General features: G+C 53.0%; 9 protein-coding genes across 20 annotated transcripts in view; all 9 read right to left on the bottom strand.

The window, feature by feature from the left end:
* Positions 1–75: 75 nt before the first annotated feature.
* ABB37_09390 (hypothetical protein) lies at positions 76–2590 on the bottom strand (the record flags this gene model as incomplete). Of its 2 annotated transcripts, none has more annotated exons than XM_015808821.1 (1): positions 76–2590. In XM_015808821.1, exon 1 carries the CDS (start codon positions 2389–2391, stop codon positions 76–78), a length of 2316 nt encoding a protein of 771 aa, XP_015652534.1. In that variant the 5' UTR covers positions 2392–2590. The 2 variants fall into 2 exon arrangements, with proteins under 2 accessions (XP_015652534.1, XP_015652533.1); XM_015808820.1 differs by having other exon boundaries at positions 76–2576.
* A 683-nt stretch (positions 2591–3273) lies between these two features.
* ABB37_09391 (putative 60S ribosomal protein L35) lies at positions 3274–3831 on the bottom strand (the record flags this gene model as incomplete). 5 transcript variants are annotated; one of them, XM_015808826.1, is made up of 1 exon in its annotated part: positions 3274–3831. In XM_015808826.1, the coding sequence occupies exon 1, from the start codon at positions 3655–3657 to the stop codon at positions 3274–3276; it is 384 nt and encodes a 127-aa protein (XP_015652539.1). In that variant the 5' UTR covers positions 3658–3831. The 5 variants fall into 5 exon arrangements, with proteins under 5 accessions (XP_015652539.1, XP_015652538.1, XP_015652537.1 ...); XM_015808825.1 differs by having other exon boundaries at positions 3274–3805; XM_015808824.1 differs by having other exon boundaries at positions 3274–3789.
* Positions 3832–4574: 743 nt separating this feature from the next.
* ABB37_09392 (putative 60S ribosomal protein L35) lies at positions 4575–4997 on the bottom strand (the record flags this gene model as incomplete). 2 transcript variants are annotated; one of them, XM_015808828.1, is made up of 1 exon in its annotated part: positions 4575–4997. In XM_015808828.1, the coding sequence occupies exon 1, from the start codon at positions 4956–4958 to the stop codon at positions 4575–4577; it is 384 nt and encodes a 127-aa protein (XP_015652541.1). In that variant the 5' UTR covers positions 4959–4997. The 2 variants fall into 2 exon arrangements, with proteins under 2 accessions (XP_015652541.1, XP_015652540.1); XM_015808827.1 differs by having other exon boundaries at positions 4575–4978.
* Positions 4998–5829: 832 nt separating this feature from the next.
* Positions 5830–8246, bottom strand: ABB37_09393 (hypothetical protein; the record flags this gene model as incomplete). Its single annotated transcript, XM_015808829.1, has 1 exon — positions 5830–8246. The coding sequence occupies exon 1, from the start codon at positions 7963–7965 to the stop codon at positions 5830–5832; it is 2136 nt and encodes a 711-aa protein (XP_015652542.1). The 5' UTR covers positions 7966–8246.
* Positions 8247–9058: 812 nt separating this feature from the next.
* On the bottom strand, positions 9059–10247 carry ABB37_09394 (hypothetical protein; the record flags this gene model as incomplete). Of its 2 annotated transcripts, none has more annotated exons than XM_015808831.1 (1): positions 9059–10247. In XM_015808831.1, the coding sequence occupies exon 1, from the start codon at positions 9905–9907 to the stop codon at positions 9059–9061; it is 849 nt and encodes a 282-aa protein (XP_015652544.1). In that variant the 5' UTR covers positions 9908–10247. The 2 variants fall into 2 exon arrangements, with proteins under 2 accessions (XP_015652544.1, XP_015652543.1); XM_015808830.1 differs by having other exon boundaries at positions 9059–10123.
* An 855-nt stretch (positions 10248–11102) lies between these two features.
* On the bottom strand, positions 11103–11686 carry ABB37_09395 (hypothetical protein; the record flags this gene model as incomplete). 2 transcript variants are annotated; one of them, XM_015808833.1, is made up of 1 exon in its annotated part: positions 11103–11686. In XM_015808833.1, the coding sequence occupies exon 1, from the start codon at positions 11451–11453 to the stop codon at positions 11103–11105; it is 351 nt and encodes a 116-aa protein (XP_015652546.1). In that variant the 5' UTR covers positions 11454–11686. The 2 variants fall into 2 exon arrangements, with proteins under 2 accessions (XP_015652546.1, XP_015652545.1); XM_015808832.1 differs by having other exon boundaries at positions 11103–11667.
* A 509-nt stretch (positions 11687–12195) lies between these two features.
* On the bottom strand, positions 12196–16259 carry ABB37_09396 (hypothetical protein; the record flags this gene model as incomplete). Its single annotated transcript, XM_015808834.1, has 1 exon — positions 12196–16259. Exon 1 carries the CDS (start codon positions 15889–15891, stop codon positions 12196–12198), a length of 3696 nt encoding a protein of 1231 aa, XP_015652547.1. The 5' UTR covers positions 15892–16259.
* Positions 16260–16794: 535 nt separating this feature from the next.
* Positions 16795–18058, bottom strand: ABB37_09397 (putative mitochondrial hypothetical protein; the record flags this gene model as incomplete). 2 transcript variants are annotated; one of them, XM_015808836.1, is made up of 1 exon in its annotated part: positions 16795–18058. In XM_015808836.1, the coding sequence occupies exon 1, from the start codon at positions 18010–18012 to the stop codon at positions 16795–16797; it is 1218 nt and encodes a 405-aa protein (XP_015652549.1). In that variant the 5' UTR covers positions 18013–18058. The 2 variants fall into 2 exon arrangements, with proteins under 2 accessions (XP_015652549.1, XP_015652548.1); XM_015808835.1 differs by having other exon boundaries at positions 16795–18055.
* A 513-nt stretch (positions 18059–18571) lies between these two features.
* ABB37_09398 (putative mitochondrial nitrilase) overlaps positions 18572–19755 on the bottom strand; it is a gene marked incomplete at its 3' end in the record, with an annotated part of 2011 nt that continues 827 nt past the window's right edge. Inside the window, exon 1 of one of the 3 annotated variants that reach the window (XM_015808839.1) lies at positions 18572–19755. This exon is cut by the window's right edge and continues 827 nt beyond it. In XM_015808839.1, coding sequence (XP_015652552.1) covers positions 18572–19414 — 843 coding nt within the window. In that variant the 5' untranslated portion in view covers positions 19415–19755. The other 2 variants (XM_015808838.1, XM_015808837.1) reach the window with 2 other exon arrangements.

Here is a 19755-nt window from a genome sequence, read left to right on the forward strand (position 1 = left end):
TCCTAGCTCACACACGGGAAAAAAAAACGCCTAACCTTTTCCTTTTTGTTAGGTGTGCGTGCTATGCTCCGTTCTTCACGGGAAATCAATCTCCCAGTATTGCGATGGTGTGTTTGGAAGAGAGTCGTCATACGACGCCTGAGATGCAGAAGGCGCTGCTGAGGTGTCCTCCCCTGTCAAGTTGAGCGGCTGCTGTGGTAGGTTTGAAGAAAGGGTACATTGCGGCGTGTCCTCGGCACCACCGCCTCCACCACCGCCAGCGGCAGCGCGACGCACAGCCCGAAAGATGGCCTCTGTTTGGCGCACGTCTTCTGCGCGTTGCTGTCGCGTGCGCACGTACCCGTGAAGTGGTGGTGCAGACACGACGTCCCTGTTTGTGTTTCTTCGCTGCTGAAACATGAAGTGATCAGCGTCGAGGCTCGCACTAACGCCAAGGCTGGCTGTAGGAGGCGGAGGCTGTTGAGAGCAGTACACCTGTGCAGCAGCTGCCGCAGCAGCGTCCACGTCGACACCAAGGCACGGTAGTCCTTCAAACGGTGCAGTGCGAGAGTGAGCATCAACGCCTCTTCTGATATCGCCTTCGTCGAAGCAGTTCTCTCGATCGCGCTTACTAGGGCCTCTCCGCGCGTTGTTCGTGCTCTGCAAAGCATCATCACGATTTTTGCCGGTGGTCGCGCTGCGCTTCATGGCGCTCTTTGTTCGACGAGAACCAAAAGAGCGTAGAGGTGGTGGCGGCAGAGCGGTGATTGTAGCCAAAATATCGGTCGCTGTCAGCTCAACGCGTGGCGCAAGCGGATGAGGCGACCTACCGACCTCCGTCTGGTTCAAGGAGCATCCATTGGGAAACGTCCTACGCGAAGACAGCGAGTCGAACGCTGACGTCTTCCGTAACAATTTCGCAGTTGACGCGTTAATGTTCCTTAGGGGTTCAGAAGCGCTTGGCTGTTCCACCAGCACACGCGAGGGAGTGACAGCCTCTGCGGAAAGCGCAGTTGCCCCACCACCGGTACCTACTGGAGATTCGCCGCAATTTGGGTCAGCCGCCTTCGCTACTGGGGACGCAACGGCGAGAGGCGCACAATGCGCTGCCATATCGTGCCACTTGCCGGCCGCCTCGCCCTTCTGAGCCGTCCTCCGCGGTGGAGTAGGAAAGAACACACCCTCATCCTCTGTGTCACCCAGCGTGGACGTCGGTGTCGCGCTCCGGAGGGGTGAAGGCACACTCCGATTCGAACCCTCTGCGAGCGAGTTCCTCTGCGGCAGCTGCGGAGGAAAAGTGCAGTGTTCACAACCCCCTAAGAACGCTACCGAGTTTTGCAAAGCCTCACTCTTCGTAGGTGGCGAAGTCGGTTGAAAAGTACGACTGAGCATACCAGTAGCATACTTGTCGGCTTCATGAAAGGTCGTGTTGAGTGCGTTTGCACTAGCCCCAACGTCCTTCGTTGATGTGTGTGCCACTCGCAACGCTAGCTCCGCCAACGGCTGTGATGAAGTAAACGCCGCAACGTTGGAGCTCTTCGGAGCCAAATCACTCTTTCCTTCTCGAGAACCTCGTCGTAATGGCGGTGCGTTGTGCGGCGCGATAAGGTTGTGCAATGCGCCGTACAGCAGGTCCGCGTCATCCGTAAGGCCAGCTGAAGGCACGCGGAATTGCCGCCCTCGCACAGGCGGAGAAGCATCCGTTGTGTCTCGGTTGAACGGCGCTGATAGTATCGGAAGCCACACATTCAATGTCCTTTCGTGGGGAATAGCAGGGTGTGTGCCGAGCCCAGCATCACTCTGCGTCGATGCAGCGCTGCTCTTGTGTGCGCTTTCACGCATTTCCTCCTTTACCTCAAGCCCGCTGCTTTCTTGCAGGCATTGTGACTCTATTCTGCTGTCAGCACCTGCAGGCGGTAGGGAGCAAGAGTGGCGGACGGTAGATGGGTCGAGAAGTGACGCAGTGCACGTGTACAGGCGCGTAAGAACCGCTACCTCCGCCGTTTGAGCGCGTCGCAGGCGTTCTTCGCACGCTTGTGCAGCGCGCAACGTTGCCTCCATGCTCGGCGATGAGATTTCCTCGTTGCGGGAGGAAGTGCCAGCTTCTGGTACAGACAAGGTCTCGTGTCTCGCCCCTGCGGAATTTCGCACGGCCTCTTGGGAGGATTCCACGTGTGTGCGGTGCAGCACGCCAACATGGCTTGTTGGAAATGACTCTAACGCAGTCGGAAGTGGTGGGGACTCGTCACGGCTGCCGCTGCAGAGAAGAGTTTTATTCTTCGGTGATGCCACATTACTGTCCTCCGTGTCCGCTGGGCACCCTTCATTGGAGATAGATCCAGCGAGAACGGAAGAATCGTAAAGCGACGTCATCGCCCATCGCGGAGGTGCATCGCAGTGCCTCGCCTTCATACCGTGCAAGAGGACATGTCCCGTCTGCGTAACTTCAAAGATGAAAACTGAAGCGGAAACAAGTAAGAAAAGAATGCGACACAAGCGAACCACCGTAATGTAATTAGAATAGCTGCTTGGTCATTAATCCGCTGTTGAGTTTTCCGGCGCAAGCTGTGCGCGTTCGTGTGGCAAATAATAGTATCTTTATTGTCTCATCTTCAAGACCATCAGCAGCGAAAGTCAAGAAGAAGAGAAATACAAGAAGAAAATAAATGAAAGCACGAATACGAGACATGTTAGGGGGGCACTCGAAAGCGCGTTGCAACAGCGTTCAACGAGCGAGTTTGAAACGCGCGTATTCGAGTACTTCACTCACGGGAAAACAAGACAAGCGCAGTGACGTGTAAAACAGTAAGAACTGCGCGACTGCAGTGCGTCTCTGCGTCGCCGAAAACAGCAACGTGCGACACAGCTGCCATTCAGTCAGCCAGGCAGGCAATTTTTGCCATACGACACCATTCCTTGTTGTCGATGACGTCTTTCGTGTTTCTCTTTTTTTCTTTTGCGTGTTAAAATGAAGTAAAAGTAAGAAAACAAATCTGAGCGTGACGATGAGCTGTGCGTTTTCTTCAAGAAGAAAATCCACGTGAGGCGACTGGCAACAGGCCGAGAGAACAGGGACTGACGTAACGTCGTTGTCGGCCACACTGCTGCATCAGGCAATAAATACTGAAGTAGAACAACGCGGCACCAACAACAAAACTCACACGTAGCACCTTCTTCCTTCTAACTTGCACAGACAGGGGTTGTGAAGAGACGTCGCTCATCAGTCTTTCGCAGTCTCAGCTGTCCGTGTCGCCAATCACGCTCGCCACATCGCTCCTCGCTCTTCATATCTCCTTAGATCTTGACGGCGTACACGCGCTTGGGGAACTTGTGGGCCTGGCGCAGCTGGTGACGAGTCTTGCGATTCTTCTCGTTGTCCTTCAGCGCGAGGCGGCGGCGGTGGGTCAACTTGGTGCGGAGCACCTTCGGCGTCTTGCCGCGCATCTTGCTGTCGGCGTAGAACTTCTTCAGGTTGCTGCGCTCGTTCTGGTTCAGCACCGTCAGGATGCGCGCAATGCTCTTGCGGATCGGGCGGATGCGGCCCAGGCGAGTCTCGGCACCGCCCGTCTGCTGCACAACGCGCAGCTGCGACAGCTCCTTCTTGTACTCCGTCAGCGTCTTGAGCAGGTCATCCTTGCTCTTTTCGCGGAGGTCCTTGATCTTGATGTGGTGCGACATTATCGACCAGAAGAGATACTTCTAAAGATACAGAAGAAGAAAAATCCCAGTGTGTTGTAGCACAAAAGAGTGGCCAGGTGATCGTAATACGAATAAGGGAGTCGACGAACGCGTTTCGGGGAGGTGAGCACCCAATGCGTGTACACGCGTCACAGAGAAAATAACATGGACGCATGTAATCGTTTTGACGTGCGTTGAGTAAAGAAGATGAGGAAAAAGACAGTTCATTAAGACAGGGAAGAGAAGAGTAGCAGAGGAGGGAAAGTGTCGTAGAAGAAGCGCAGAAACGAAAAGAAAAAAAAGGAACATGTGGTGGCAGCAATGGAAAGGCAAACGCAGAACTTCAACGCGGTGGTATTTGAGATGAGACGAAAACTGCACTTCACCACCTCGTATTGTCAATCTTTGCCGTACGCCGCGAGGATGCTTCGCAGCATAGCGGTGATAAAGATACGGAAAGCACAAAATCAAAAGGTAGGACAGAGCCGAGAGGAAGGAGATGCGAGCGACTGCGCAGGAGCAAATACCACTCCCACACGCCAGCACACACCCCTCACCGCCACACCTCTTCGGTCTTTCCGTTTCCCTGCCGTTTGCACGCCTTTCAAATGAAACGAGAATACGTAGCCCCTCGGCTGGGTCGGCCGAGTTGTTCTCGGCATTCTCTAATAGGAATACTCTTCTGTTGTGTGCTCTCATTTTTGTTTTTGAACAAAGGAAAAAAAAAGAATGACTAAAAATACAAACGACACGCAAATCGTGCAGCGGCGTACGCAGCTGTGTTGTCTACAAAACCCGGCAGAAGCAGAGAGAAGGCGAGGAGGAAAAGAGCAGGTCGACAGAGAAAGACGAGTAGCACGCAGGTGACATTGTTGTGTCCACGTCGTCCATCCTCCCACCGTACTCTCCATATCTCCTTAGATCTTGACGGCGTACACGCGCTTGGGGAACTTGTGGGCCTGGCGCAGCTGGTGACGAGTCTTGCGATTCTTCTCGTTGTCCTTCAGCGCGAGGCGGCGGCGGTGGGTCAACTTGGTGCGGAGCACCTTCGGCGTCTTGCCGCGCATCTTGCTGTCGGCGTAGAACTTCTTCAGGTTGCTGCGCTCGTTCTGGTTCAGCACCGTCAGGATGCGCGCAATGCTCTTGCGGATCGGGCGGATGCGGCCCAGGCGAGTCTCGGCACCGCCCGTCTGCTGCACAACGCGCAGCTGCGACAGCTCCTTCTTGTACTCCGTCAGCGTCTTGAGCAGGTCATCCTTGCTCTTTTCGCGGAGGTCCTTGATCTTGATGTGGTGCGACATTATCGAGCGGAAGAAAACACTTGCACGAAGTGGTATGCCTACGCGAATGGGAATTGTAAAAAAAAAAAAAAATAGCAGCGGTTTGGGAATATTGAATGAACAGGGATAAAAAGCAAAAGAAATATTGAAGTGAAGGTAGCAGTAAAGAACAGAAAGGAGTGGAATGTTGGGAGTTGAGAAACAACCATAACTGTTTCCTTAGGGGAGAGAAGAAACGTCATGTTTTGAGGCGCAATTGCCACTGCTTGGGGCGAGACCGTAAGGTGGGGAGCTTAGTGAAATGCCATCTGTGAGTGTGCAGAGTGAAAAAAAAGGCCTCTGATACTTGAGACTATTTAATACGTTACTTTCGACATGGCGAAGCAAGTCAGTTGCTGCCCGATTTTTTTTGTTGTGTGTGTATGAAAACTTTTCCTGTTCCCTCATTGAGAGTCTGTAATAAACATCGTAAACGAACATACTCGAATCGCTTCCACCGATTCAGTGAAACAATGCCGTTGCATTGATTTTATTGTTTCTTCATTTTCCCTCCTTCGTCGTTACCTTCAACATGGTTAGGAAGGTTCTGCAACGGTATGCGAAAGAGAGAGAGAGAGGAGGGGGGGACGATAACATCGTCCAACTCAATTGTTCCTCGCACTATATGTACATCGTACGTCATCGAGCACAACTTGACGCAGCCATTGTCCTTGGCAAAGCGCCGATCGGTCATCAACACCGAGGAAACATCGGCCAGAAAACCAAGCAGGAAAGGAAAAGGAAAGGGCGAGCATCTCGAATCAGTAAATTACAAGAAAAAAAAGATCTGCAGGTGCGCACGCGCAGAACGCACTGGCTCCACCACCCCATGGAGGCATCGATATGCACACGTTTACAGCTTTGTAAGGCCGATCGCCACCGTGACGGGTACAACAACATTCACCTGAGCCGCATACACCTTATCCGCGTTCGCAGGCACCAGCGACGCTGCGGCCATCGCCGTGACCGCAGTCCCGCCATGGATGTGACCGGCGGTGGTGTAGGAGAGGTTGGCGAACTGCGCGCGCGAGCGGTGGTACACGGTCTTGGCGAGCGGCTGTACCTGAGCGATGTGTGCCTCAGTCGCCGCACGCAGCGCCGCCACCCGGCGATCACGCTCAGCCTCCTGCGCGGTGCAGAACTCCTCCAGCGCGGCGCGCTGCTCCTCCGACAGCTTCTTCCACGAAGCAGGTCGGCGCGGCTTTTGTGGAGTCGCACCGTCCGCCGCACCCGCAGCGTCTCTCTCCTCCTCTTCCTCTTCTTCCTCATCCAGTGTATTTTCCTCGTCTTCGTTGAAGTCGTCCTCGTCGTCTTCGCCGTTGTCAAACGGGTCCTCGGCCTCCTCCTCCTCTTCTCCCTCGCCCTCCTCATCCTCCTCGTCCTCCTCTGCCGCTGCTTTACGTCGCGCGGCGCGGCGCTCCTCGGCTGCTCGCTGGCGCGCCGCCCGCTCCTCGGCCAGTTTAGCGCGCCGCGCCTTCGCCGCCGCGGCGAGCTGGGCTGACTCCTCCGCCTTCATCTTGGCGGCGGCGGCCTTCGTGTAGACTCGCGTGCCTTCCCGCAGCGTCCGCTGCACCTGCGTCACTTCCTGTTGCACCTTCTGGAAGTTGTACGCCGTGTGCAGGCACACCTCCTTCACAAGGCGACGGGTGCGGAGGCCGTACACCTCGCCCTGCGCTGCGCCGATGAACAGCAGCGACGGTCCAGCCGGGCCGTCACCGTCGCCGCCAGCGGAGGGCGAGGAGGACGGCGTGGCGTGGGAGAAGGGAGTCTGCGGCAGCTCGACGGTCCCTAAGGCGGCGTGAAACGGTACCACACGCCGCTCCGGGGCCTTGATGGCTGACTTGAACGCGGTGGCGCTGGCTTGCTGACGCAGGAACTGCTCCTTCGCATCCAGCTTGTTCATCGAACCCTTTTCGATGTCCCCCACGCGCTCCTCGGCCTCGGTGACTGCGTCAGTGGCGTCCTTCGTGACCGACTCAACGTGCTGCCCGTTGCGGTGGCTTTCGTCTTCGTCTTCTGCGCCCCTCGCTGGAGGCGACGACGGCTTGTGGCGCTCATGGTGCCCTTCGCCGTCTATCGTACTGCTGACTTCCTGCTTCGGCGCCGGCTCTTCAAACGAAATGCCTAAGCTGCGTCGTTGGGTGCCAATAACATTCTCCAGCTCTTGCAGCTGCTGCTGGTGACGCTCGAGCAGCTCTGCCGCAGCGTTCGCCTCCTGTAGGTCCGGCAGCAGCCACACCTTCACCGTGCCGTCCGCCGCGCTGGAGACGACGCAGGTGGCCGCGCCGCCGTCGTCGCCGTTGTCGTGCACGAGCACGTCCTTCACGCCGGCCCCGTCAGCGGAGCGCTTCGGGCGCACAACGGGGACGGAGGCTGGCACAGGCACAAAGGACAGCGCACGGATGGGGCCGGTGTGCCCCCGCATCTCACAGACCGACCGGCCAAACTCCATATCCCAGACGTAGATGGTGCCGTCGGTGCCACCTGTTAAGACCGCGTTGCTGCCCTCGGTGTCTACGGCGATTGCGGTCACCGGCCCAACGTCGTGCGCGCGCCAGGTGGAGCGCCGCTCGCTCTCCATCAGCGTCAGCGACCCGTCGTCGCCGCCCAGCAAGAGACGATTGCCTTCTTCCGGCACCATCACAGAGACGCCGAAAGGAAAGGTGGTGGTCTTGACCAGGCTGGCCCGCACACGCGCCCCACCAGCATGCACACTCTCTGGGGGAGCGTCGCCCAGCGTCCACTGCTTCATGGTGCCGTCGAGAGAGCAGGTATGCAACTCCGTTGCGGAAGTGGCGACGATCCCTGTGACCGGCCGGCGGTGCGCGTAGAAGACGACGTTGGGAATGCCCAGCTCGGCATCCTGCATCGCGTCGTAGCGCTCCACGGTGCCGTCGTCACGGCCAACAAAGAGGGGGACGAAACCGCCGTCCTGCTCCGCCTCCTCGGTGTAGGCTGCCATGCAGCTGATGGGCACCTCCGAGGGCATTCTTGCTTTTCTCCGGCGAGGAAAGAGTACGAAGCGCTCTTCAGCTGTGAGATTGACTATTACTGTGCTTTCTCTTTATCGCCAAGCGTGTTACTGAGCCTTCAATGGGTGAAGAAAGTGGTAGATGATGTGATGTGTCCTGCGTGCCGATGATGTGCCTAGCGCTTCACATCTGTCGAGATGTAGAAAAAAGGAAAAAAAAGAACGTAGAGGAGAGTGCGTTGTGGAATCAACGTACCCTTTCGCTGTTTGATGATGTGTTGCCCTCTAAGATGGTGGACTGAAAAGAGCACATCAGCGGTGAAAGGAAAAGAAGAAAAACAAGAGTTGGAAGGAGACGGAAGAGATTTTATTTGGCAATGACAAAGACACAACACCTTCTGGGCCATTACCATTACTATTATTGGCCGTTACACAACAAAAAGAATCGCCGCCGTTTCGTGAGGCGGAAAGCAGCCTTGGTCACGCGCAGTACAGCCAGTGGTGGTTGGAGACAGCATTTGTAGTCGCACAATGCACCCACAGCAAGGAAAACAAAAACCTTTTAAGTGCATTTACACCCTCGCTGGTGCACAGTAAACTATCAAATACGGTAAACGGAGGTACGTTTCACAACCCAAAGCTTTTTCTCTTGTCTTCCTTTGTGGCAGCCAAGCGGAGCTGCGTCAGAGTGCATCTGGAGAGCACATCGAAAGAGAGGGCACAAGGGCGCCATTTGTGAACGTAGACGGAGGAGCGGGTCACGGAGGTAAGGAAACAGAAACAGAAAAAAATGAAGGGCCTCTTTTGCTCTTCCTCTCGCACAACCAGAAAAAAAAACGCGAAGGAGGAAGAAGAAGGCACCGATAAAGGCACGCTATCACCTAAAGCCAGCATTGCATGCTGTTGCTGCTTTTATGGGCTTGCCTGCACTCCACTGCGTATGTGTCTAATCTAAAGGGGGGGGAAGCAAATTCACCAACTGCGGAGCTGCCTCAACGCAGGGCATGCACGTAGGCGATCACCCACGCCTCCGCTCAACAAAACTTGCACGCCAAAACATCAGGAGAAAGCAGAACGGCTTCCTGTCTTCCTTCACTGAATGCCGAGCGGTTCAATCCTTGTGCTCGACCTTACGGCTAACGCGGAACGCTGGAGAGCCGCCCTCCTCCGCCTTCACCTGCGGGTTCACGCGCAGTGGGCGAGACAGCAACTCTAAGCGATTCATGTGCCGCTCCCACTCCTCCCTGGACAGCCGGTGCGGCTTCAGCGTCATCTCCGTAAACTTGCGCGGGTCGGCGTAGTAGTCGTACTGTGACACGAGCAGTCGACGGTTGTCGTCGTGCGGCACGGACGCGGAAGGCTGGCGCCAGTTCTTCTCCAGCCGGGAGAGGTAGTCCACCACGGGGTCGAGGTGGGCGGACTCGCTGCGGCCGCGCGACGACGGCGACGATCCCCGCGCAGAGGGCGAGGCGGATGCACCCACCTGCCCCGCCAAATCCGGCGGCAGGCGGTGATACTGATACACCGTCTCCCTCTTCACCTCCTTCGCGTCCTTATCAGTGCCAAAGATGCGGCGCATCTCCGCCTCTCGCGCGCGGCGCACGATGAGAGGGACGTTGTAGACGTGCTCGACGTGTCGCTCCATCTCTTTTGGTGTCATCGTGCGCGGTGGTAGCTCGAGGTCGGGGTGGAGCGCCTGCTGCAGCGCCGCGCGGTGTTGCTGCCGGCGGAGAAGTTCCCCTTGTACGCTGTTGCGCAGGTAGTTTTCTAGCTGTGCCTTGGAGCGACGGGTGGACGGCGTTTTCGGGTACACCTTCTCCGTTGCGACCGCCTCCGCTCGTTTCTTACGCTCCACGCCGCCGTAGTAGAGACGGTTGACGGAGTTGTTGACCATCTGCGGGGAGGCGTAGTAGTCCACGTAGGCGGCCGCCCTCTCATTCCCTGGATCGGGGTTCGGCATATTTTCTCTTTTGTGTATGTCAACTCTATCGTGAACGAATTAAGATGTGTGCAGACGAGGTATGGTAGGTCTACAGGGTGTGTCTAAATCGCCGATTGCAGCTGGAAAGGCGGAAGAAGGTATAAAGTTATGTTTTGAGTAAATGTGCAGCGTTGACGACGCGACGGAGTAAACAATAATACTAGTAATAACAGTTACTCTGCTTTCTCTGGATCCTATACGAATAGAACAAAAACGAAGTGTTGGAAGGTGTAGCAGCTGGCTGTTGAGACGGGAAGCGCATAGATGGCGGCAACGATAGTCGTACTCGCACGCCTCCAGTATGTGGACGCACCGCAACTGCAGTGCATCATCATTAGTGCACGGTGCGGCAAAGCGAAGGTTGAAGACACGAGGAAGGTAGAGGAGCATGCGAGAACACGGCCGCAACTGTATTGCATAGTATTCGGAAAAAAACTGCTCAGTACAGAACAGCACGAGAGACGAAGAAGACTGCCATTTAAACCTCGAATATACAGAACCGTAACTCCAAGTAGGGTCTACATGAAAAGAAGCAGATAACGCCCACTGAACAGACCAGCAACTCTCCACAGAATCCAAGAGCTCAGCCGTCCGCACTGGAGCTCTCGACTCCTCAAAGGATGTGGATGCGAATAAAGACTCACACCACTTCTCGTCCCTTGTGCTCTTCCTTGAAATACCGACGCACCAGTGCTAGTCTGCCCAGATATACCCGCAGCTGTTTTTTCCCCATTTTTGTGCACTTCATAGTTAGGTGAACGACAAACTGAAAGGAAAGAAAAAGAAACCAAATAAACACAAAAGCACACCTTGCGCACACGTACGCCTCGTGTGACCCTCGACTCCACAACGCCCTTGTGAATGTGAAAACAGAGAAAAAAAACAAAATATGTCGCACTCGTGCAAAGCGAAGGAAGCGTCAAGCACGTTAGCGGCGTGCACACACCAGCACCGAAAAATCAAAGTGGGAGAGAAATACCAAAGTACAACTCTTCATGCGCCCCACGACAAGACATGTTGCACTTCACCGACTTAAGAAAAAAAAAATTGCATCTTAATGCTTCAAAAGGCGTCCTCAAACAAAGCGATAACAGAGAGGGACACTTGTAAGATTCCAGATCTTTGGAGCTCCGTCCCTTTTCCCTTCGCTTCCAGCAGCCTGGAGAAGGAAGGATTAACTGTCCATCTGCACAGTTAGCGACCGCAGAAAATTCACCATTACCGTTGCTCGAGCAATACCCCATAATTCAAACAAGCGTGAAAAGCCCAGCTGTAGAGGAGAAATGCTCTCCAAGAGCGCCTTTAGCGAGACAGGATCTTGTTCGCCGATTTCGAACTTCGGCGGCGCCTCCAGCGACCCAAGCGTCACGGCGTTCAGCATCCCGCCAGCAGACAGTGAAAGAGACGGCGTCAGAGGGACGAGCATCGGCAGCATGCGGGTGGCCTGCGCTGGGGAGCTGATGTGCAGACGTGTGTACATGGCACGGGGGATGGCCGTGCTGCCAAAGACCCGACGTCCAAACATGTTGTTGTTGTTTTTGGAGAGGAGAAGATGGCAGTTACTTAGTTTGGTGAGCTAAAGAGAAGAAAAGAAACGGGACCTCCTTTTCTCTCTCCTGGCCTTTCCGTGTTCCCCTCTTTCAAGTGTTGGCGATAAGAAGGCTAAAAAACACGGAGACACGCAGTGATATCGCGGTGCCAATATGTGAAGAAAAAGAAGGAGGAAGGTTCTCTAACTCTAGTAAGAGAAAACAACACTTGTTGTGTTAGAGCACGTGTAAGGGATGATGTATCGTTGATTGCAGGCGAAAATAGTACCAGGAAGAAAACAAAAAAAACGTTGAGAGAGTTATCGTTGTGGAAATGATACTAACGATTCCGTGCATCGCGAAAAAAGAAATGTCACAACTTAGATTTTAGTAAAGTTCTGACGCATATACCGCCGAGAAACCTGTGTGGTAGCGCCGCCTTTCAAGGCAGCTTGCGCTCTTCGGCAGGTATGTTAGAGTCCTCCTTGTTTTCTACACGGTGCTTGAAAAACCGTGCTTGGGTCCTCGCGAACAATCCCGCTTTTCACCCTCCCCGGAAAAAGGCGGACCGCTTTCCTTTAATTGGGCCCTTCTTTCTTCTACAGTTTTCCACTGTCGTCAATGCTAGCTGCTGCCGTTGTGGCATCTATGCTTCGCCCTGTGCGAAAGGCTGCTTTCTATGGTTAATCAACACGTGCGTCTTCTTCTATTGAAAAGTAGTCACCCACCGAACACTCTCTACGACGCAGCGGATTGGGGATCCATGAAGTGGTCCTCCAGAATATCTTGCAGGCTCGTTAAATTCACCTTCTCGGCAAGCTGGCCTGCAAGCTGCTCTTCGAGTTTCTCCATCTCAATCTGCAGTTCCTCCTGCATGAGTCGATGCAGCCCGCTCAGCTTCTCGTTCACGGCGGCCATGTCCTCCTTCCGCGCGAGAAGGCTGACCATGGAGGACCAAATGTTTTCCAATCGCTCCTCAAGCAACGACTTGCTGTAAAACTCCGCATGGACACGCTGCAGCACATCGTCCTTCCATTTTCTGGCCGTTTCCCTTTCTGCTGTCTCGTTGAGCTGCGCAGACGGTGAATTCCGTCCTCCAGCGAGCGGTGAGGGAGCCGAGGAAGGAAGAGGAGGCACGGTGGAGCTGGCGGCTGCGTTGCTCTCTTTCACGTCGTCCAGTGCATCTCGAAGCTCCCTCACGATGGCCGCGTGATCTTCCTGTTGTGTCGCTAAGTCGTCTCGGACCTCGCGACGCAGCTCCGCGTGTGCCATGTGCACGCTTTCAACTCGGCGCGCCACGTCGTCCAGCTCACGTCGCTGCGCCGAAAGCGTTCCGTCCAGCCGATGCTCCAAGTTGCGCTGGACGCTGTCAATGTGTTTTCGCAATTCGGCGGTACTGATTTCGTCATCACCTCTTGTTGGCTTCTCTGCGGGCATCGAGACTTGTCCCAAATTTGACGAAGCTGTGCGAGCGGCATCCTCCGCTAACGCTCGCATCTCCCCGCGATACTTCTTGATTTGAGCTGCGACATAGGCTGTTACCCACGCCATCACCTCGTCACGCAGGGTGTCTACCTTCACCTGCCACCCCCGTCGAGCTGCCTCGTCTTGCTCAGTCACCGCATTCAGCACTTCATCGGCAAGCGTGCCAATGCGCTGCTGTTGCGCATCCAATCGACGATGGCAGGCGCGCAGTTCCTCCGTGCACCGTTCAAGCGCCACTTCGGATTCCTGAGGCGGTGACAGCGTTGTTGCTGCTGTTGTTGCTGTTGCTGATTCCGGTGTCGCGACGGGTGCATCGTGGGGAGTCGACCCGTGAGCAGCCGCGCCGGTCTCCACCGCGCTGAGGCGTTCTGAGAGAGCGCGCACCTCGTTGTCCTGGTCTGAGAAACGCCGTCGCAGCTCATTGTAGACAATCTCGGACTCTTTTCTTTCTCGCGCAGCTGCTTCCGTTGCCGCTTTCGTGCATCGAGCCGTCCCATCGCAGCACCTGCTAATCTCGGCTGTGCAGTCGTGGTGCAGTGTGTCGAGCTCTGCCCGAACGGATCCCATCTGCTGTGCGAGATTGTGGTTCATCTCGGCGGACGTCTGCTCCACAAGCGAGAACAACTTGTTCACCTCTGCTTGCAAGTGATCTGCCTTGTTTGTCACGGCGTTGAATGCGGTATTCGGCGTAGCGGCGTTTGCGTTTGCCTGTGCGAAAGCTGTCATTTCCTCCCGCCATCTGTCCGGCAGTGTGCGCACCTCCGTCATCTGGGCCGCAAGTGTGCCTTTATGCTGCGACAAGGACTCCTCAGTGCGCAGAAGGCTCTCGAGCGCGGTTGTCAGATCGGTTCCTAACTTTGTCACAACACGTTCCTGATCGTACAAGCGTGTCTCGAGCTGGTGCATAGTACGCGTAACACTGTTGCGATGCTGCTCGAACTCCATCACATGTTCCTTTAACTCAAGCAGGCGGTGTTTGAAGTCATCGACGCTGCTTTCCGCAAAAACGAGACGGCGTAGCAGGTCAGAAGAAACACCGCCAGGACCACCATCGGAGAGACCGCCTGCGTCCTCTGTGCGCCACCGCTCCGTGCGCGCGGCTGCAGACTGCACCTCCAGCTCAAGACCGGCCACCCGACGCTTTACCGCTTCGATCTCTGCCAAGGCGGGAGTGATCTCGCGCAGCGCACCGTGCGCCTGGAGCTGCTGACTCACTTCATCTCTGACGCTTTGTCGCACCTGGTCCAAGTGCTGGGACGCAATCGACTGGGCATATCTGGCGCCGCCATCAACCTTAGCCGTCAACTCGTTGAGCTGATGAGACAAGCGCTCGCATCGCTGCTGCAGTGTTGAAGTTGTAGAGAACTTTGTTTCTACTTCATTCGTTATGTGCAATCGCCAAGCTTCCCACGATGGGGGGAGACGTACCTCACCGTTGGTAGTCTCCGTCGTCGTGGTGGTGACGGCAGCAGTTGCATGGGAAGCAGAGGTTGCTGGTGCGGCTGATGCTTTCGCCTCTGAGGTGCTTAAAATGCTTTTTGCTAGGTCAGTCTGGCAGACTCCGACAGCTACCGAAAGGTTGTGCACAATGTCGCACAAAGAAGTTACCTGCCTCTCTTGCTTTTCACGCTGTTGGGTGCCGTAGCTCACCACCGTTCCCAGCCGCCCGAGCTCGTTGTGTAGCCAGTCATTATCCTCGCCGTGCTCCGCTTGTACTGTTCTCACACTCTTCCCCAGCTGTTGGATCTGGCTGTGGAGAGCAGCCTTCGTCTCCTCGTAGGAAGCTATCAATGCGTCTAGTGCATTCTGAGTCTCTCGCTGGATTTTTTGAAACTCCCGTCGCGGTACATAATCGGATGCGTGCTGCTCCGCTTGGGCCTCCAGGTCAGTGATACGCCCCGACAGTTCTTTTGTAAGTTTCAAAGCGCGCACTGTAGCGGAGTCCGTTTCGTTGCTCATCAGCTGATCTTGCAGGAGCTTTTGTTGCTCTTTTACTCTCAGCAGCTCTTCCGCTAGTTCATTGCAACGTAGGATAACCACGTGTTGTTCTCCTTTGACAAGGTCTCGCATCTCCATATACGAAGACTTCGCGTCGCCGCGCATCCTCTCCACGTTTGCCTTCATTGCACTTTCAAGTCGATTCATATCGGCCTCTACTCCAACTCGCTGCGCGGTGCAGAGCGTTTCGCCTTTTTCGACCATTTGGAAGCAAGCAGCAAGTCGCTCTTTGTTCACTTGTCGATCTTTTTCCACCATATCTGCGAGATCGCCGCACAGACTTCGAAGCTCTTTGCTTTCCTGTTTTTGAGCTTCAAGTATTTCTTGGTGAACCTCTGCGACTTTTTCTGCGGCTACCATACGCACGTCAAAGTCGCTAAGACGTTCGTTGAGAGTCTTTTCCATCTCAGAAGCAGCCGCAGCGATACTTGACGACAGCAGGTTTTCCGCGGAGCGTTGAGCATCTCGGGATGACCTCATACGCTCCCGAAGCTCTTTGTCACAGTTCTCCACCTTGCCTGACAAGACGCTAACTTTGTCAGCGAGTTCAGCATTGCCAGGACCGATTGTAAGGGCAGCTTCCATTTGAGAAGCTGTACTGGCGCTTGCGGTGAGTTGCTGGACCTTTTCATCGAGCTTTTCCTGTTTTTTGCGAAGATAATGGATCTGCTCCGAGTGGCGTTTGTGTCTTTCGTCTTGCGTTGTGTGTGTTGCACGATTGAGAGAAAGTGTGTTACGAGTGTTGTCCATCTCGAGATCGGCCTGCTTCTGGATAACTCGTCGAAGAAGCAAGTTTACCTCCTTTTGCTCTTGACGCATAGATTCCACCACAGTGCGCGAGGCTTGAACCTCGTCGTTAAGCTGTCGCATAAATTCTCGCACTACGAAAGGAATGTTAACCCACTCCTCTCCGTCGCTCAAGAGGAGTGAGCGGCCCTCATAGCCCATCATGGCTCCGTGTTGAGTTGGAACGTAGAAGAAGAAAAAAAAAACCGATAAACCTAGTAGTAGTACTTTTGTTTTGTAGTAATACACACAATTGGGGTAAAGAACTGCGTCGTACGAGAAGATAGAAAGCAAAACAGCCAAAGATAAACTGAAAAGAGTGTGTCCTTAAGAGTTGTGTAGTGTTCGTTAAAGCAGGAAAAAGGAGAGTTAGGTTGCGTCGAAAACTGCTTCGGTGTATAACAAATGTAGGGTTGCAATTTGCGGCGAAACTGTCTCGTTCAGTTTATTCCTCGCTCTCTGTGGGGAGATAAAAAATGAGGGTTGTGTGGAACGAAAATTCAAAGTGTTTGAGTGAAATAAGGAGTGGGGTCTGACAAAAACAGTAAAAACGAGATTAAATGACAAAAAGATGGAAGTGGGAAAACAGGAAGACTCAGAGCAAATGAAGTTTATTAACATTTCTGCACTCATTTTCTGTGTCGATCCTTTTGACGTGAAAAAAAGACATTTTTCCAAATAGGTAAGCTGAACGATGCTGAAAGCAACTGATTCAAAACAATGTTTGCACAACTCGCTTTTGCAGCATACAACGCTCTCGTTCTCTCTTTCTTCCTTCTCCTCCTACCATGCATAATAGAGAAATGATTTTGTTGTGATCCTCTTCTTTAGTGACGGCAAAAAAGAAAAACAAGAACGCTACTCAGCAGCCATTTGCAAAAAAGTATATGTTAAAAAAAAAAAGAATGAGAACGTCTGCTCACATAGTCTCCACTACTAAAAAAAGTTGAGGTAAAGACGCAAATCATCGTAGTACGATAAACAGCCCATTACAAATAACGGCGAAAAAAAAGCAGATGATACAACCTTCGTGTAATCGTTAATCTGTCCAGATTCTACTTCTCAATACTATACGGTGTATCCGCTTTCGGTAAGCATCTTCATGTTGTACTGCCGAAAATACTTCATGTAATTCCAAAACTCCTGGGGGTTGATTGCGTAGTATACTTGATGATCTCGCACATCAGCAAAGTGTACGTTTCGGAGCGGCGGCCGAATCCGTGCCATGTCAAGCATGAACTTGAATTTGTAGTACCAGTCTTGCTTGCGCAGTAGCCCCGGGACGTAGACGAGGCTGTGGACACCGTTATAATTTCTTACCTTGTCCTGAGCTCGGTCCAACGGTCTAAAAGGAGAGCCATTCCGTCCAAGAATTGCTGTAACACTCAGAACCAAGTCTTTGTTTTCCAATACAGTGCGGAGCGCCACGTAGCCTCCATTACCTTTTCCGAAAAGATGCACCTTTCCGTGCTCCACACAGAAGTTGTCTGCAACCCAGTCGCAGAAACGTGCCACAATTCCTTCCACGGGAACTTGCAAGTTGTGGCGGAGATTTACTACAGGTGAGATGATGACCCACTGCTGCTCTATCATGTGCTCACGGTGAACTGAGCGCTCAAAAAAGTTGGCACAGACATCCTCAAAGTCACGCGGAATACCTCGATGATCTGGGAGAACAACCATGTATGGATATTCCACGTCGGGTTTCCAGCCTGGTGGCGCAATCATACTATACGCTATGGGCGCAGGATCTTCATCGACGTCAAACGCGTTGTGATCCACGCAATCAGCTTGCCCCTCAATCAGTTTGAGGCTTGTGGACATGGGGTACAACACGCGCAGTTCAAACTCATTTGGCAAAATATAATGTTTGGGAAGACGGCGAAAAGACGTTTCGTTTGGACGATACTCCATTTCTGGCTGTGGAACCCGCACAATATGTCGTCGCTTACGGAAACTCACCTGGTCCACTTTCTTATCTTTTGTACGGGATCCAATAAAAGGGCCGTCTTGCGAGTACATGTACTGGAGTTTATGTAGTTCAATTAATTCGCTTTCTTTTTTGTTCATCACACTTACGTCGTCCGAATCGACACCGGATGATTTCAGAGAATCTTCGCACTCTGGCGCGCGCACTGCTTCGCTAATGACCTCCGCTGCTGCAACAGTATCATCTTCATTCGTTTGTTTTCCCACAACGTCAAATGATGCGGAGTGTGTCACATGTGCTCGACTCACTGCCAACAATCCCAATGGGAGTGTGACTCGTCCTAATCTGCGGAGCATCGAGAATCGTATGCAGATTTCGTATCACGAGTGCATTTGCCACTACTTCGTTTTCGAGTGTTGTTCCATTAAAGAAGTGCAATTGTTTAAAAATAAAAGACAGGAAAAAGAGAGAAGAAACGTATGTTTTACGTTGATATTTACATTGTTTCTCTCCGATCTTCTTGAGTTAGTTACGAAACCATATATGTTCTTCCGGTCATTTGGATTCACGCATTTGACAATCTCTTCTGCGACAAAAACATGTTTCCCCCTTTTTTGAACAGTACTCTGCTTTCACGGTAGCGGAAAACAAAAATACTGATTTACCTTGTGTTAAACTAAAAAAGCGTACTTTTCGCTATCAAGACTCAATCAAACAGTTTGGCAGTAATAAAGTTGCAAAGAGAGCAATCAATAAAAAAAAGCCGCTGGAAAAAGGTAAAATAACGGCAGCAAATCGGTTAAGAAATAATAATGATAGTGGTTCACGCTGTTTAAATAATTTTCGCTCTCAATCACAAATAAACACTAGGCATTGCATATACAGGGAACAGGCTGGAAATAATAAACCCTCAAATTATTGCTTCCTCCAGTCCAGGTGATACAAGTCATTGCGTACGCCTTTCATAATCGGAATGCGGTTGCGCGTGTCTGCGATGACGCCAAGGTCTACCTTGCAGTCAAGAAAGCCTTCCTTTTCATCCAGTTCGCCAATGACGTTTCCCATCGGGTCAATCACCATTGAGTGTCCCCAAGCGACGTATTCAGCCGATGTGTCTCGCGCAGGAGAGCATAAAAACACAAACTGCTGGTTGTCCACTGCACGCGCTCGTCCATTTAATTCCCAATGCGTCGGTCCTGTTACCATGTTAAATGCCCCGGGGTATACAATGAACGACGTACCCTGAGTGGCCAGATTCCATGCCAGAAGCGGGTATCGGATGTCAAAACAGATTCCCACCCCAAATTTGGTGTGCTCATCCATCGTCACTGCGGTGGCGTCATCGCCTGCAGAAAGAACTTCGCTTTCATCGAATCGAACAGTCTTCGTGTTAATGCGGAAGAGATGAACTTTGCGATGCACGTGCTTCAAAGCGCCATCCGGGCCAAAAGTCATGCTGGAATTGAACAGTTTTCCATCCGCCGCTTTTTCAGGAATGCTGCCTGCGATGACCCAAATGTTGTTGCTTTTAGCGCAATTCGACACCGCATCGTACGTTGGGTTTCCGGGAGCGAGGGACTCGGAGTATTCGTCAAAATATTTCGTTCCGTAAGGACAGTTGAAGCATTCTGGTAAAACAGCAAGTTTGCTCCCACGCTTGGCAGCCTCAGTGATCATCCTTATGGCTTTCGTAATATTAGCCGCTTTTTCACGCGCGACGGCCATTTGGCAGAGAGTGACATTAAGAACCGATGTCATTTTTTTGTGTGTATATTTTGAAATTTATTTACAGCTTTCAACACCTTCCAAACGAAACTACGTAAAGAGAAAGGAGAAGGGAAGGGGGAGAGCAACAAATACTGATTACCAAGTTGTGTGAAGAAAGAGTTGCAATTCCTACCACGAGAAGCTTTCCAGCGAAAAGCTTTGGGACGCTGCAACTCAACAAACTACCCTATTTCTACATTCTTTGATCCCGCACGAACACAGTAGCACATCCCCCTTCACCCGCTACGGTAACAATACGCGGGCGTGCTTCGTGGCGGTTTCCCTGCTCCGGTTTTGCGCGCCGCGCGGCGTTGCCGCTTCTGGGTTCCCCG

This window comes from Leptomonas pyrrhocoris (genome assembly GCF_001293395.1).
Source record: "Leptomonas pyrrhocoris isolate H10 chromosome Unknown, whole genome shotgun sequence".
In the NCBI taxonomy this organism is placed as follows: Eukaryota; Euglenozoa; class Kinetoplastea; order Trypanosomatida; family Trypanosomatidae; genus Leptomonas; species Leptomonas pyrrhocoris.